At 44.6% G+C, this 13,496-nt stretch overlaps 1 protein-coding gene across 4 annotated transcripts in view; it reads left to right on the forward strand.

Annotated features, from left to right (window-relative positions):
- FGGY (FGGY carbohydrate kinase domain containing) overlaps positions 1-13,496 on the forward strand; it is a 421,185-nt gene that overhangs the window by 39,695 nt on the left and 367,994 nt on the right. For 3 of the 4 annotated variants that reach the window (XM_043575117.1, XM_043575119.1, XM_043575118.1), the window contains exon 4: positions 5,096-5,247. The exons of the other annotated variant lie outside the window; for it this stretch is intronic. In XM_043575117.1, coding sequence (XP_043431052.1) covers positions 5,096-5,247 — 152 coding nt within the window. The remainder of the gene's footprint in view (positions 1-5,095; positions 5,248-13,496) is intronic. 4 annotated transcript variants of the gene reach the window in all.

Here is a 13,496-nt window from a genome sequence, read left to right on the forward strand (position 1 = left end):
GGGACAGAGAGAGACAGAGCATGAACGGGGGAGGGGCAGGGAGAGAGGGAGACACAGAATCGGAAACAGGCTTCAGGCTCTGAGCCATCAGCCCAGAGCCCGACGCGGGGCTCGAACTCACGGACCGCGAGATTGTGACCTGGCTGAAGTCGGACGCTTAACCGACTGCGCCACCCAGGCGCCCCATGGGCATCAACGTTTTTAAAGTTTCCTCCATGCTCTGATATGTGGAGAATCCCTGGTGCAGCTGAATGGAAGCTGAAATACTAGGAATAAGAGCACTTGTTGTGGAAGAAGAGAGTTCCTTGTTAAACCTGCTTACATATGTACCCTCTCCGGGTGCCATCTTTTTTCTTATTGTAGGTGGAATTGTCTCCTGTTAACAGACCTTCTGTTAAAAGGGTAGCTAGCTTGCAGCCCTAATGATAAGTGTTGAAATAATTTTATTTCACCAAAAAGGTTAAAATGTACCTGTTCGTCAAATGCGTCCAGCTGCCGGTACCCCTTACCAGTTTCTTGCCTTTCAACAGGTTCTCTTAAGGTTAGATTTTATCTGAAATGGATTATCCTGTCCTAGAAAATGACATTTGAATTATAAAGGTGATTCACAGGTTGTTTTAAAGACTTATTAGGCCTGCATGCATGGCAGTGACCAACTCTTGATTAGCTGAGTGGAGTGATTGTGGGGAGCAGACAGTGGGGTCAGGAAATGAACCATCACCATTAAAGCCAAACCCACAAAACTGGCAAAAATCTAAAGGTGGTAACAACAACAAAAGCCTAAGTAAATTAAGTACAATAGTTTAAGAACACTACTCATTACTACATGATAAGATATTCTCATTTTAGCCTTGTCTTGCTTGATCTTCTTTCCTTTTTTTTTTTTTTTTTAATGTTTATTTGTTTTTTGAGACAGAGAGACAGTATGAGCAGGGGAGGGGCAGAGAGAGAAGGAGACCTAGAATCTGAAGCAGGCTCCAGGCTCTGAGCTGTCGGCACAGAGCCTGATGCGGGGCTCGAACTCACAAACTGAGACCATGACCTGAGCCAAAGTTGGATGCTTAACCAACTGAGCCACCCAGGCGCCCCGATCTTCTTTCCTTCGAAGGTCAGACAGCCCCCCAGTTGGACTGTGCTACCACTGCTGTGTGCTCCCTACTCTGCAGGCTCCCTCTAACTCAGAGCACAACTCTGGTTGGGTCATCGCAGCCACAGGAGCTCTTGGGAGCAAGAAGAAATGCGGGTAAAAATTCAGGATCGGGGAGGGAGTTACCACTTAGGCTACCCTGCAAGAGAAACCTAATATTTAGATGTTTTTGCTATTTCATAGTAATTTCGCTCGAGTGTGCTTGGCACACCTCCTGTGAGGTGTTCAGAATATTGAGTGGATGAACACATGGATGAATGATCTCCCTGTCGGTAAACTGACTGTATAACCCAAATTCTGCCCTAGCAATTGCTCCCAGTTCTCTCCAAACATGACACATGGTTAGGTCTGTGCTTTGTTTCACGTGCTGACTCTATTGTGTAGGCCTCCTCGCTCCCCCTCTCTTCACCTGGCTAACTGGCGGCCAGCCCTTTTCAGAACTATGTGAAAGCTTTCCTGCCTCTTGGCAGCTCCCTGTGTGGCCTTGGGCTCGGCTCTCCACGGCCTTCTCTGTGCTCCTGCTCCTCTGGGCTGCCCGCCCCACTGTGTTCGGGCTGTCAACGCTGGATACTCTTTTCTTTCTTTCTATTTTTCCTCAATCTGGCCACCTGCTCCCGACAGGCAAGACTGCGGCATGTTCTCGGTATCCCAGCACCTACCACTGTGCCTGGTGTGTGTAGATGCTCAGTGAAAGGTTAAATGAGCTGTCAGTGGAATCACTGATTTGTGATTTTAAAAAATATTTATTTAATTTGACAGAGAGAGAGAGCAAGCGTGCGTGCAAGCAGGGCAGGGGCAGAGAGAGAGAGGGAAAGAGAATCCTAAGCAGGCTCCGCACTGTCAGCATGGAGCCCGATGCAGGCTTGATCCATGAACCTGAGCTGAAACAGGTTAACTTACTGAGCCACCCAGGTGCCCCCATTGTGATTTTCTAGAAGAACTGACAAGATGAACTTCTTCTTTGGTGTCCACAATGCAACTTATTAATTAATAATCATCATATATATATAATCTAATTGATTCTCACAATTTGAGGGTGTCGTTCTGTGTTGTAAGAGCCTCTTCCTTTAGAGGCAGTAGTAACTGATGGGTCTGTCCTTCCAATTGAAAGTTTAGCAGCGGATACATTTATACAGTATTTAAAAAGCAGTGCTCACATGGTCCCCATTTTACACCCCCACCCCAACATGCATGCGTGTGTGTGTGCCTGCACACGCACATTCTGACTCTTTGATGGTTCTGGGATGGGACTTGGACATCAGTATTTTTTTCTGAAGTTTATTCATTTATTTTGAGAGAGAGACAGTGTGAATGGGGGAGGGGCAGAGAGAGGGAGACAGAGAATCCCAAGCAGGCTCCTCAACGTCAGTGTGGATAGAGCCCAACATGGGGCTTGAACCCACAAGACCATGAGATCATGCATGACCCAAGCCGAAACTGAGATGTGGATGCTTAACTGACTGAGCCACCCAGGCACCCCCTGGACATCAGTGGTTTTAAAGCTGTCCCAGGTGGTTCTAATGTGCAGTGAGGGTTGGGAACCGAAGCTTTAGGTAGTGATGTTATACAGTATAATCACTCACCTATTTAAAAACAAATCTTAGGGGTGCCTGGGTGGCTCAGTCGGTTTAATGTCCGACTTCGGCTCAGGTCATGATCTCACGGTCTGTGAGTTCGGGCCCCGTGTCGGGCTCTGTGCTGACAGCTCAGAGCCTGGAGCCTGTTTCAGATTCTGTGTCTCCCTCTCTCTCTGACCCTCCCCCGTTCATGCTCTGTCTCTCTCTGTCTCAAAAATAAATAAACATTAAAAAAAATTAAAAACAAATCTTAGATGTAGCTCTGGAAGGTCTCATGTACTTTCTCTTAATTTCAAAGTATTACTGTTGTTTGAGGAGCTTTTGTGGGACCTGAACCTTCTCCAGGCAGGCAAAGCAGAGACTGAATCCTTGCCTCATCATGGTGATGATGACCTGATTTAGATATTTTCCTAGGTGGGCATTTTTTCTTTCAGTTTTAAAGATTTTTCTTCAGAGATACAGCAAAGTAAGGAAAATAAAATTCACAGCCTTCTGTGTCCCCACTACTGAGGATAAGCCGATGGAAATTTGCCATGTCTGCCACAGACTTTTTTTCTATTTTGAAAGAGAGAGAGAGTGGAGGGGGGGGTGGAGAGGCAGAGGGTGAGGGAGACACAGAATCTGAAGCAGGATCCAGGCTCTGAGCTGTGAGCCCAGAGCCTGACGCAGGGCTTGAACCCATGAACCTTGAACCTTGGGATCATGACCTGAGCGAAGTCGGACACGTAACTGACTGAGCCACCCAGGAGCCTCTGCTAGACTTTTTCTTAAAGGAGGAACTCCTTGAATCTTCAGCCCACGCCTTTCCCCTCTGTATGGCAGGTGACCATGCTGCTGTTGACGTTCCCAAACACATTGTTTCTGTGTTTTCACCACATACGTGTATGCCCTCAGCAACAAGCAGTATATATGGTGTTTAAAAATATCCCAGCTGGTATCGTTATTCATGTTGATAGGCGTAGCTTGAGTTTAAATTTGTTTCACGAATTTATTTATCCGTTCCCTGCACAGATCCATTTCAAAGCATGCTATATGCTTTTCCAAGCTGTGAGATAGTAGGCAGGTCATAAATCTCAGAGTCAGCGTGTCATGGAAAATGACCTGGATCAGAGAGTTGTTATGAGGATTAAATGAGACGATGTGTATAACATGTTTAGCACAGGGCTTGGGGCACACACACACACACACACACACACACACACAGAGCTTTATAAATATTTGCTATTAGCAAAGATACATCATTGCTGCAGTTCTCCCGTTAAAGAATGTGTGAAGTGCCTGGTTCGATTACTGTTGGGTCCGCCTTTATCTTTCCCTTTTACTGTCTCCCAGTTTGTTCATTGCTGATCTCTGCGTCTTGCCATCTGAGGCAGTGGAAGACTGTAAAAAGAATATTGGCTTGCCCGTTAGTACCTGATGAATTAACGGAGGCCGTGGAAGGGAGAAAGGGGCAGTTAGCTCCCGTGTGCGCTGCAGGGTGGTAGAGGTCAGATGTGAGGGGCATGCCTATGCTGTTTTTCTAACTGGCTTTAAATTCTGTTTCTTATTTCTTTTTCTCTTTAGAGCCTACTATGTGATAGGTTCTTGCCTTTATGCGTGGTATCTTGTTCAGTGAATGAAAAATCCCGGTTAACCCTTATATGCTATTAAGTGTGGTTATCCCTGTTTTATAGATGATGCTACTTAGGCTAAGAAAACTTTAATGACTTTTTCACTGTATCTATGCCTGTAACTGAACTAGTGAGCATTCCGCAATAGGTCTGCCTGATCCCCAAACTGAAAAAAATTCCAGTGTTTCCCACTCCACCAAAGCATCTGAGAGGAAGTAAACACCTAAGTTAATTAATTTTCATTAAAGTGACTAGGAGAAGTGGGAATATAAGCAGATAAAAGCCATTATATGGATGTGGTCTGTTTGTTATGCTGGATGTATTATTCCGTTGAAGTGCTTGTCCATTTTTAACGGAGACAGATCTTAAAAAGCCAAGGATTGTTTTAGGCTTACTTCATAGCTCTTTTCCTAAGGTTAAACCCAGGGAACTTTTTCTGGAACAGAAGGGGTAGGAATAGGAAAGTTGGGGAAGAAGTTGGGAGCGAGTCAGTGAGAATCTAATTAATTGGTAGATCTTGACTGTTAGTGTAGACATTTAACCCCGGGGGCTGCATTGTAAAGGACACCTCACCGGAAGGGACATCCAAGTTTAGGGTGGAGTGTACTAATTCGTGATGGTGGTGGCCCGTTCGCTTGCTGCCATCTACGTAGGAAATTGTCGTACTTGTGCAGCTCTGTGCCCTTGGGACTGTGGAAGTGCCTCGTTGAATTAGAAGGCTAAGTATGTGCGTGTGCCCTCATCTCCCTTGTTTCTGCTAGGGGATTCCCACCGAAACATCATCATGTGGCTGGACCACCGGGCGGTCAGTCAGGTCCACAGGATCAACGAAACCAAGCACGGCGTCCTGCAGTGTGTTGGGGGCGTGATGTCAGTGGAAATGCAAGCCCCGAAGCTTCTGTGGCTGAAAGAGGTGAGCACATAGGGTGGAGAGAGGACACTAATTACGGCCAAGGATTTCACTTATCGTGGATCTGCCTGTACCAGGCACCATGCTGAAGTGTGTTGCTTTTGATTTTTCCCAGCAGCTCTCTGAGGGAGGTTGATCCCAATTTGTTGATTCAATTGCAGCTAAATCATTCCTGTTTTTAGGTGCTAACCTTATGTAGGCATGGTAATAAGTATTTGGCAGATTGTCTCTTTGAATCCTAGCAGCAACCTTATGAAAGTAGAGGTTGTCTCTTTTTTGGGTGGGGTGGGGGGCGAAGGTTGTCTGTAGACAAGAAAACTAAAGCTAATAGAGATGAACCAACTCCCTCCAAAGTGACCTAAGTATGTGGCAGAGCCAGGGGTGGAAGCTGACCCCAAAATCAGTTCTCTTAATATCCAGGATTCTCCCAGGGTTCGGGAAGGCTGCTGATTCCCGTTCCAGATAGAAAGTGGCAGAGCTGGGATTGAAGTCCAGATCTTCTGACCAGAATCTTCTTTCTCTATGCACTTTTATCTGAGGATTAATCTGGCCTTGGTGGCAGGTTAGGATACTCCTTTCTCATGTCACCTGAACCTGAGTTTCCATGTCCTTGTGTGATACGGTGATCTCTGGACAGAGCACTTGCAGGTGGTTCCTGTTTCCAGATGTTCAGATCCTTTATGAAGTGTGGAGAATGGTGATGTCAGCTTAATGGTTCCCGGTAGAGAGGGATGTGGGAGACAGTTCAAGTCCTTTGGGAACCTCGGACTTGAAGGTCCCTAGGTGGTCTGGTGAGGAGAGTATCTGTCTAATGAGTAAGACCTGGTGTGATTCATGTACTGGCTCTGGGGTTTCAGGTGGTCTCAGTCTTTGATGACTCAGAATGTAAATGGGGTTTGAGGGGAGTGTAAGGGCGCTGAGAATGTGTCCTTGGATTGCCACAGTGGGCAGAAGAGAGAGAAGCAAAGAGGGAATCTGTAATCAAGGTGGGTTTGGCTTGTTATCTGTTTAGTATATGGAGTTGTTTTGTAACCTTTAATTTGCAAAAACGGCTTCTGTATTTACTAAGAGTTTGAAAACACACTATGTTGTAGAAGCCAGGAGTTTTTGACTCCACTGACCATCACCTTGTGTAACTTTGAGCAAATCAGTTCGCATCCCAGGCCTCGCTTTTTTTTTTTTTAAGTTTGTTTTTGAGAGAGAGAGAGAGAGAGAGCTGGGGAGACGCATTGAGAGTGGGGGACACAGGATCTGAAGCAGGCTCCACACTGACAGCAAGAGAGCCCTATGTGGGGCTCGAACTCACGGACCGTGAGATCATGACCTGAGCCGGAGTCGGATGTTCAACTGACTGAGCCACCCAGGTGCCCTAGGCCTCACTTTTTCTGTCTATAAAGTGAGAGAGTTGGTCTGGACCAGTTTGCAAACCTGATGTAAATGTATCCTGAAATACAAATTGGAAGATACAACTACTTTGCACTGCCCCACTCTCTGCTTTGTGTTCTGTAGACCTTAATTGATTTAATCTTAACAAGCTCTGCCTGATGGACAGCATGGGAAACTGAGGCTGACAGAGTTATATGATTGTCCTAAACAGATGGTAGAGCCAGAATTTAAACCCACGTCTACTGGGCTCCAAATCCCAGCTCCGCCCATCATGTGTTGCAGCACTGAAATCCCTCTGTAAAGCATTGCTGGCCCGCAGACTTATAAAATCACTTCTGATTCTAGAAACTGCCCTTGTATTCCGAAGAACACCCATTTATGGAGAATCAGGAGACAGTGTGTTCTTTTGAATGGGGCTATGGGAGATGGAGGCACAGAGAGGTTAGAGTGCTTTCACAGAGTCAGAGTCAGAACGTAAGACTCTGTGCTAAGCTCACTGTGCTGTCATGTGGTTACTCTTTATTCACTCTTTAATTTGCCACATATTAACCGAGGTTCTCCTGTGAACCAGCAATGTCACAGGCACTGGGGACGCAAGCACAGAGAGAATGGGGCTGACCCTTGAGGGGCACAGAGTCCCCTGGGGCAGTGGTGGGGAAGCAAAGGAGGGGGGGGCATGGAACCAGAGCTGTCAGAGGACGTGCTAATCACGTTGATAAAGGAATATACAAAGTGCTTTCGGGGAAAACAATTTGCTTCCAGAAGGAGTTCTCTAAGATGAGTCTCAAGATATAAGTGGAGGTTTAGCCTGTAGGAGAAGATGGGGAGGAAATTCTAGAGCAAGACTATGGTTCATTTTTGGTAAGGTATGTAGGTCCTGGGACAAGAGCCCGGGATACTTTCCTGAGTGCAGTAGGAAATGAGGCCCGGTGGGTAGCCTGGGCTTGGTTTGTTCAGGGCTTATTTGGTGGTCAGTTGTTCTTAAGCAAGGGGGAGGGAATGTCTGAGATCCCTTTGGCAGGGATGAAGAGACTGGATTAGGGGTGAGAAAATGTGTGTGTGTGGGATTAGGAACTAGTCTTCATACTTTCCTGATCACAGTGCTTTGTTGGCTTTACTTTGCTCTTAAGATAAATCCCCAGATTTGTAACATGGCCCAGAAGATGGTGTGTGACGTCATTTTCACCTTACCCTGTCTGCTTAGGTGTATCCCTCCCTCGTCTTGCTCACTCTGTCCCCAGGAATGCAGTCAGGGCATCTCAGACACACTCTTTTCTTTGCCACCTCAAAGAGGTTGGCAAACTCCAGGCCATGGGCCACATCTGTCGTGCTGCTTATTTGGGATGTTTTGGGAGCAAAGAATGGGTTTGACTTCAAACGGTTGAAAAAGGATCAAGAGAAGAATAATATTTTGTGACTTGTGAAAATTATGTAAAATTCACACTTTCATGGCCCTAAAGTTTTATTGAAACACAGCCACCCTCATTTATGTATCGTCTGTGGCTGCTGTTGCATCCCAGTGACAGAGCTGAGGACTTGAGACATAGACTGTGTGCCTGCAAGGCTGAAAATATTTACTCTCTGCACCATTAGAGAAAAGTTTGCTGACCCCTGGTCTTGATGATATCGTGATACTGTGCTTTCTGCCCCTGAGTATTCTTTCCTGTGCTCAACACTGATCCTAACTCATCATTTAGGTCTTAGCTTTATTGTCATGTCTTCAGAAAAGCCTTCCCTGACCCTCAAATAAATCAGAGGTCTCTTGTCACAGTCTCTTACTTCATTGTATGTTTTCATAAATTGTCATGATGTATCATTTTGTATGATGATTTGCATGGTGCTTGGGTCTTCCAACCATTGTCATCCATCTGGGGAGGGAGAGCCTGTCTGTTTTGTTCCTGGCTGTTTCTCTACCCCTGGTCAAATGTCTGCTGTATAGTGGGTAGTTAGTATAACACTTGTTGAATAATTTGGGTGGCTCACTAAGGGGGTGTTGCAGTTCTCCAGGTGAGAAGTCATGAGGTGTGAAGTAGGCATTGTGGGGTGGAGAGGAGATAGGTTCTAGGATTTTTAGGGGCTCATTTCAGCAGGACATCGGGGCTGATCGGCCGTGAGGGGCGAGCTAGATGGCAGAGTCGGAGCTGACTGCTCACCTCAGTACTGCTGTCATTCACGGGCTCCTTGCCCTTAGCCTGGAATCGGATGTCAGAGAGAGTTGGACAGAATCTGGAGTTCAGACTTCCCAGAAGACACAAGTGATATACTAGGACCACCGCAGCTCTTGGGCAAAGTCACTTGGGTCCTGGTTCTGCCATATGGAATTTTAATCATGTCCTTTGCATTTAAGGTTTGTGTGTTTCAGGTTGATGCATGTCTCCTTAATAAGAATTGTCAGATAAAAGGAAAAATGCCATTTGAATTTTTCATAACCCCCAGCAGTCTGGCTTTTCCATTTGGTCTCAATGATTCTGACTCTCATCTTAATGAAGGCCAAATGTAAATTAAGTTCTGTCAGGCTGGAACAGCTGGAGTCTCCTATCTTTATAAACATGAAACATTGTAGGGTAACAAGGTGCAGACTGAGGGAGGTCAAGAGAGTTAACGGCTGATGCAGATTCTGACAGCTCAGTGTTAATGGAAGATAATTAACTGGCTTGTAGGGGCTGCATGGAGATATTCCAACCCGACTTTTAACTCGTTTTCTCTTTTTGCCATTGTCAGCAGAGCAGAAAGCTAATCATTTTAGTTTGAGATTTTCATTGTTCGTTCCAACTGGAACCAACTGGGCTGGAATGTCAGAGGGTTTTATTGACGGGTTTAGAAAATACATCTGCCCCTCCCATCTCCACAGTCCATGCCTCTCTGCTTCTGTTCCCCTGATAATGTACTGGGAAACTGAAGAAATGATTCTGTGCTTCTAATGTGCCTTTTCCTGTGTATACAGATTCCTTGGAGCAAGCTGGGAGTTGGCATGCCCAGATAGGTGGTTTGAGAACTTCGTGCTAGCTGTGGAAGAAATCAGTGGAGTTCTTTACAGGAGGAACTATTGGGAAAAAAATACAAAAAACAAAAAAACAAACCAAAAAAAAAAAAAAAGCACAAAACTGTTGGAGGTCAGGAAAGCCTGGTTCTAGTCCCTTCTGTGACATAAGAGGCTTGCCTCAGCTGTTTTTAGTGCCTTGTCTGGCTTTGTTCTTCCATTCTTCTTGACAATGTAATAACATTTGTTGTCTTATCATAGATTTCTTCTTGCCTTGAAAATTTGTGAAAGAAAATGTTCAAGTTCCTTTCTTTGAAATACACCATTTCTTTTTTTAATGTCAATTATGGTAGGTACTGTGGTCTTTGTTAGTTATTCTGGCTTGAAGTTGCATGTATAGATCTATTACTGTTCACCTACATTCATCAGACCTTAGCAATGGACCTAATACAAGATATTGAGGAAATTTGGCAGGTAAAACACAGTTCTGTAACAAAGGTACAGGCTTTGAAGTCGGGCATACTTGCATTTAAGTCTTTCTCTGCCCTTTACCAGTTTGGGGACCTTAGAAAGGTAAATCAGCTTCTCTGAGTCTCAGTGTTTAGCTGTAAAAGGATAGTAATATCAGCCTGGTGGAACTACTGTAATTTAGTCAGATATTTGTAAAGCATTTTCTGCAAGCGTATATTCAAATAGTAGTTTAATCTTCATTTCCACTGTATTTAAAAATGTTTGTGTCAACTGATGGGCATGTCAGTAATATCCTATCACCAACTGAGAGAATTTTAAACACTAGAATATCTCATTTCACGTAGCTGGCTGCAATGAGTGGTATTTTTCCTGTTTGACTAATAACTAAGGAAAACATCTAAAAACCACCATGAGTTTGTCAGAGACCATCAGAGACAAAATCCAGTACCATCATACAAAACATATTTTCAGAGGCATTCATTTATGTGAATCATCCACATCCTATGTGTAATACCTATACCAGAAGGCAGCCAGCTTTGAACTTGAAGCAGATTTACCTAATGCCATCTCCTGTTTCCCCTAAAATTCACCATTGCCTCCACCATCAGCATTAGTTTATTTCACAAAGATTATTTTATTTAATCTTCACGCCCGTCTTGTGGGGTAGATATGATCTTTTTTTATGGATGAGGGAACTTAGGCTCAGAAACGTCAAATGGCTTACTCAGAGTCTCCTACCATGTGAGCAAACCTGCGTCGGGAGCCATACCACTGGTCTGCCCCCATCCCCATCCTGTGGGGCCTCTGTCATTCACTGTGAGAATCCAGAAGTGGTCTTTGCCTTCAAAAAATCGCGGTGTGATTGGAGAAGAAAGATACAAACTCATCTAAGCAATAGGAACAGAATAAGGCAACAGGTGAAAAGAGTAGCCAAAGTGTATGTTGTGCTTATTTTACATCTAGCACTCTTGCAAGCATTTTATCCGTGTTAAACTCCTCTAATCCTCACCTCGACCGTTTGAAGTAAGTATCCTCTCTTATAGATGATAAAATGGGCTCAGAGATGTTATGCAACTTGCCCAAGGTCACTCAGCTAGTAAATAGCTAGGATCGGAACCTCGGCATTTCACATGTAGAATATAGGCTTATCACCATTTCTCCCTACTGCTTTCCTCTTCCAGTGTTGGCCTTGCAGGGTTTGGATAAATTAGTTCAGGGAGGAATTTGTAAGTGATAACTTCAGGAGGGCCCGAGGCCAGGAACAATGGCTGGTGGGTTCTTTTTTTTTTTTTTTTTTTCCTTTAACCAATACTGTTTATAGTCTCCCATGTGATGGGCACTGTGTTGGGCACTGGAGATTCCAAAGTGAACAAAACAGGCGAGAGCCCTGAGTAGGCTTCTGAGAACTTAGATTCTAGTATAGAGAGGCAGAAAATAGACAAGGATATATCCATAAAGTGATTATATTTTCTGGTAAACGCTGTGAAGGAAAAACACAGATAAGCAGATTTGGCATGGCTGGTGTGTTCTCTCTTGGGAGGTGTTGTTTGACCTGAATGATGAGGTTTTCAGGAAGAGAGGGCAGCAGGTTCATGAGGGGAGGAAAGTTACCTGTGAGATTAGCAGAGGAGGTCAGCGGGGCTGCGAGGGTGTGAGCCAGGCAGAGACTAGTGGACAGTGGGCTGGAGCAGTGGGTAGGGGCCAGCTCCTGCATGGCCTTGAGGCCATGGGCAGGAATTTGGATTTTATTCTAATAGCAGGGGGAAATGTTTGATGGATTTTAAGCATAGGTATGACATCTGTTTTATGACTTAAAAAAATCACTCTGGCATAGTACTGAGTAGGTAATAAATATTTGTCTAACAATAACACACTTGACATTATAATGTTAAAAGGAAAAAAATACAAGACTGAATGTGTGGTCTTAGGAATGTATTTGTTTTAAGAAATGATCAGTAAAAAAAAACCAAAACAAAAACCTGGCTATGTATGCAAAAACCACTAATAATGGGTCACCATCTATGGTTGGAAGAGTTTGCTACTGTGATAGCACAGTGCTCATGCTTTTATTACTTATTAGTAGCTTTTCATTAAAAAAATAGTCTTATAGACCTGGCTAACCTTTCTGGTTTATACTGCTTCATTATTTAGCATGGGATATTTTTTTCTTCTTAGTCTTGTTTTCCTTAAAAACACTGACACAGTATTATTATCCCAATATACAGATGAGGAAAACAAGACCCAGAGGGCTTATGTGGCTTCCCCAAAGCTACACAGCAAATAAATGGTAGAGCCAGGATTCTCACCAAATCCGGCCTGCCTCCAGCTCCGGCCTGCCTTCACTGGCCTTCACTGCCTGTTCTGAGACCACTCGTTTCCCGCAACATGCCAGGGGCTGCAGGCTGGCGGCCCACAGGCTGAATCTGGTCCCCAGATGGGTTTTGTTTGACCTACCCTATGCTTGGAAAAAAAAACTCTCTCTCTCTCTCTCTCCTTTTTTTTTTTTTTTTTGGAATTGGTTTTCAACATTTAAAAACTAAGAAATTTCACATAAAAATCCAGATTTTCTGCTTCTTTAGAAGAAATAACAAAAGGATTTGGCAGTCCTGGGCCCGCATTCCCATGTGGAAAGAATTGGCCAGTGCTGAGTATGGGCTGCCCCCTTCAGAAGGGGCAAGTGTCCTTCATTTCACAGCCATCCCCACCCAGCTTGCTTTTGCTCATTTCCTTTTCCAGCACTACCCTCTAGGCGTTTGGATTTGAGACCCAGGCTGTGGGAATTTGTTCAAGGAATCCATCATTACTTTTCCCATAACAAAATGCTTAGAGAAGTGGAAAGATTTTCCAGATGGCAAACTTCTTGGTCAGTGGCTCTAGGGATGCTGTACCCATATTCACAGACCTCTGAGTCTTTGCTCAGGGTTTTCCTTTGCCTGGAAAACTTAGTGTTTCTTCCTTCACTTGGAAAAACTTACACAAATTCTTCAAGACTCCAGGAAGCCTTCCTTGGCTTTCTCCATCGAGTGTTGATTAGGGTCCTGCCCTTTGTCCCCCATGGCATCCTCCCCTTATCCCTGCCCTGGAACTTATTACACCATATTACGTCTCATTTATCTCCGTGTCACTAATGCCTAGGGCACTGCTTAGCATCTAACACTGATCACTCAGGAAATATTTTAACAGAGGGATGGATGAACTGGTGAACGAATGTACCAAATTGTTTATCGTGCCATTTTTGATTGTTGTGTACATCTGACCATCTGTTCCATTCCCAAGTAAAGATCTGCAGACCAAACGTAAGTTCATTTTCTCTTCCCCTTTGTGGAAAAGGAAGTTTGGAGTATTACCACTCCTTTCCACCCCAGAACCACCCCTTGGCTGCAGTCGTGTTACTTTGAGTCATAGCTTGTTTTGT

Source organism: Prionailurus bengalensis, chromosome C1, assembly GCF_016509475.1.
Source record: "Prionailurus bengalensis isolate Pbe53 chromosome C1, Fcat_Pben_1.1_paternal_pri, whole genome shotgun sequence".
Lineage (NCBI taxonomy): Eukaryota > Metazoa > Chordata > Mammalia > Carnivora > Felidae > Prionailurus > Prionailurus bengalensis.